At 40.6% G+C, this 2,820-nt stretch overlaps 1 protein-coding gene across 1 annotated transcript; it reads right to left on the bottom strand.

The window, feature by feature from the left end:
• Nucleotides 1-1,066: 1,066 nt before the first annotated feature.
• On the bottom strand, nt 1,067-2,193 carry LOC100250171 (fasciclin-like arabinogalactan protein 11). The gene has a single exon (XM_002285032.5). The coding sequence runs from the start codon at nt 2,095-2,097 to the stop codon at nt 1,363-1,365; it is 735 nt and encodes a 244-aa protein (XP_002285068.1). The 5' UTR covers nt 2,098-2,193; the 3' UTR covers nt 1,067-1,362.
• Between the last annotated feature and the right edge of the window lie 627 nt (nt 2,194-2,820).

Genomic DNA, 2,820 nt, shown 5'->3' with positions numbered 1-2,820 from the left:
AAGCCTTAACCCTATTTAGTAATAAGTAGACACCATACCTAATTGCACTCTTCTTTCACAACAAAATTAGGAGATTTTGATAATCTACCAAATATGAAAGAACAATGCCAAAATACAAATTAATGCCACAATTATCAATAACATTAAGCCTACAACTAGCTTAAATAATTGGAATTACTGATTCAATATACCAAAAAAAACATCTAAACAATTCACAGGAAAACATAATGTGCAATGAACCAAATAGGCACATGGATCTACATCAACCATGGATTTGGATCCTTCTCAATGTCAATCTTTAAACTAAGACTTCATCAAATCCACTACTTCTTTATATTTCTCAATTTCAAGGCTTTTGTATTCTTCTTGAGTTGTGCTCTCAAATAAAGACGTTGAGGTGATTTTCTAGATGATTGCGTTCTTTGCACATATTTAGGGTAGAGAGATTAGGGAATATTAAAGATGCCAATAATAGGTGTGACATTGGGTGGTGAATGAGAACAATGTGACTTATGACTAGTTTGATGTTGCCACAAAGGATTTTTGGGCATTGAAATTAAAGCAAGAGCAACATAAAATTGATTTGGGAGAGTGTTTCAATTGGTGTGAGGGAGGAAGAAGAAACGGTATTGATCCTAAGGATAGGGTTTCAAGTGGTGCATTAGAGGAAGAAGAAAAAAAGGGCAATTGGAATTAGGGCAAATGTGAAACAAGAAGTACATAAATAGTAGGAGGTTTTTATTTTTTTTAATATTTTAGTAGTATTTGGAGGATAATTTCATAAATTAATATTCGGAACGGGATGAGATGGATTGTTAGAAAACCCATATCCGAGTGAAATCTGGTTTGAGGTTTCTAAAATATCCCCAAACCCATCCCATACCCGATTTTTATATTTTCATGCCCATCCTAATAGGGACTGTGCCCAGTCGCCCAAGTAGCCCACAAAATTGTCATGCCTAAAAGATGAAGACACTAGCTCCCGCCAGATTGAATGCTCACCACTCCGTTTCTTCTGTTTGTAAAATTCAATAAGGTAAAGCAATTAATTAACCGAAAATCAGGATTCAGACGAAATGACACTTTTCGTTTCAGCAATGAAAATAATACAAAATTTGTCATAGAAAAAGAGGAAACAAAGAATAAGAAGAAAATTAAAAAAGAAAAATCACAGAACTGGTTCTCATCACAAACTGGCATTATACAATGGAACTGAGACAAATTGCAGTTATTCCCAAGCACTCACCGCCTCCATCATCACCATCAATTCACTCTGACTCGGCAAAATAATGAACCACTAGAAGAATTGGACCCCATTCACCAACTGTGTATCCAACTGGTGAAATCATCAATCCTTCTTCGTTACAAGCAAAATGCAACTATCACAGCAACTCCAAAGGACACTCCCATCGCACGCCTCATCAAACTCACTGCATCAGAGCTGTCCAATGAAGCATCATCTGAGCTTGGACTGTCTGCAGCATCTGCCGAAGCTTTCTTCTTAGACTTTGCTGGCGCCGGTGCCTCTGCGGGAGAAGGTGGTGCAAAGATGTCGAGAGGGAGAAGAACCTTGTCCACCTGGTAAACTGCAAGCTGGTTGTCTGTGTAGACGGTGTTGGCCACAGTGGCATCCACAATTCCGGTTGATACATTGACCTGGTTGCCTGAAGTTGTGACATTGAGCGGAAACTCGCCGTTGTTGCTGTTTCCGGCCTGAGTCCTCAACGGGTTGCTCACAGTTTGGAACTGGGAAATAGAGAGAAAATTTGGGACAACATGGAACTGAATCAGCTGAACCTTCTGCTGATCAGTGAGGGAATTGAGGGTTCCAGCTTTGAGGGTGGAGAAGGCGTTATCAGTGGGTGCAAATACAGTCAAACCCTGGTTTGAATTGTTGAGTTGGGTATTGATCTGGTCTGCCACTTGGGTGCCCTTCATAAGCCTGATCAGGATGGTATACTGACCAGCCTTCTCGAGGATCTGGGTAATGTTGGTGGGACCAGAAGGCGCCGGAGCCTGTGATGGCTGAGCTAGGGTTGCCGGGAAGTGGAAGAAAAAGAAAACAAGCGAGAAGAAGAAAGCACACTGCTTCATCATATTTGCAGTGAAGAAGGTGGGTGGGTTGGGTTCTTCTGCCTGAGAAGAGTACTGTAAGAAGAAAGGAATAGAGAAAGTGTTTGATGAAATGAAGGTACGTAGGAGGGGTTTTATGGAGAAGAAAGAGCCGAGTTAGGTAAAGTGGGTGGAATGGAATTTAGTTAGATAACCTTAAAATCTTAGCTTTATTGGAAAGGTGGTGGACTGAATAAGAGAGAACACTGTTACAGCTACCAGTTTGCTTGGAAATGCAGGAAAATCACAATGGACACACATATCATGGGGTGTCGGGAAAATAAAGATACATGAATGATTGCTTTACCTTCACTTATATTTGTAGGAAGAAAACTAATTCGATTGCCACAACCTCACGAAAGAAGCTTCCGCAATTCTGCATTTGCAAGACCATTTCGGTGAGATATTCATGATTGCGGCGTTTGGGTTGGGACCAGTTCCTTCCGGTTGGTTACCCTGTAACCATTGCTTTTGGGCCCCTTCCATCCAGTCATTCCCCTTACTCATTTGAAATGGGCTGGAGAAGATTACACTCTGTAACAAGACTTTCCTATTTTGCAATATTGGGAAAATGACTCATCCTCAAGGATTCATCTGAGCTACTTATGTGGCATCACAATGACATTCCAACCAAGCCTTCGTCATTGAGGGAGAAATGATTCAAACCAATTAAAAGAGCTTTTGGTTTCTCATAGGTTGATCCAAACA

Source organism: Vitis vinifera, chromosome 6 (assembly GCF_030704535.1).
Source record: "Vitis vinifera cultivar Pinot Noir 40024 chromosome 6, ASM3070453v1".
Classification (NCBI taxonomy): domain Eukaryota; kingdom Viridiplantae; phylum Streptophyta; class Magnoliopsida; order Vitales; family Vitaceae; genus Vitis; species Vitis vinifera.
The sequence above is the reverse complement of the archived record's forward strand: the minus strand, read 5'-3'. Positions and strand labels throughout refer to the sequence as shown.

Excerpts from the sequence above, each read along its gene's own strand:
- LOC100250171 (XM_002285032.5), bottom strand. The coding sequence starts at position 2,097 with ATGATGAAGCAGTGTGCTTTCTTCTTCTCGCTTGTTTTCTTTTTCTTC.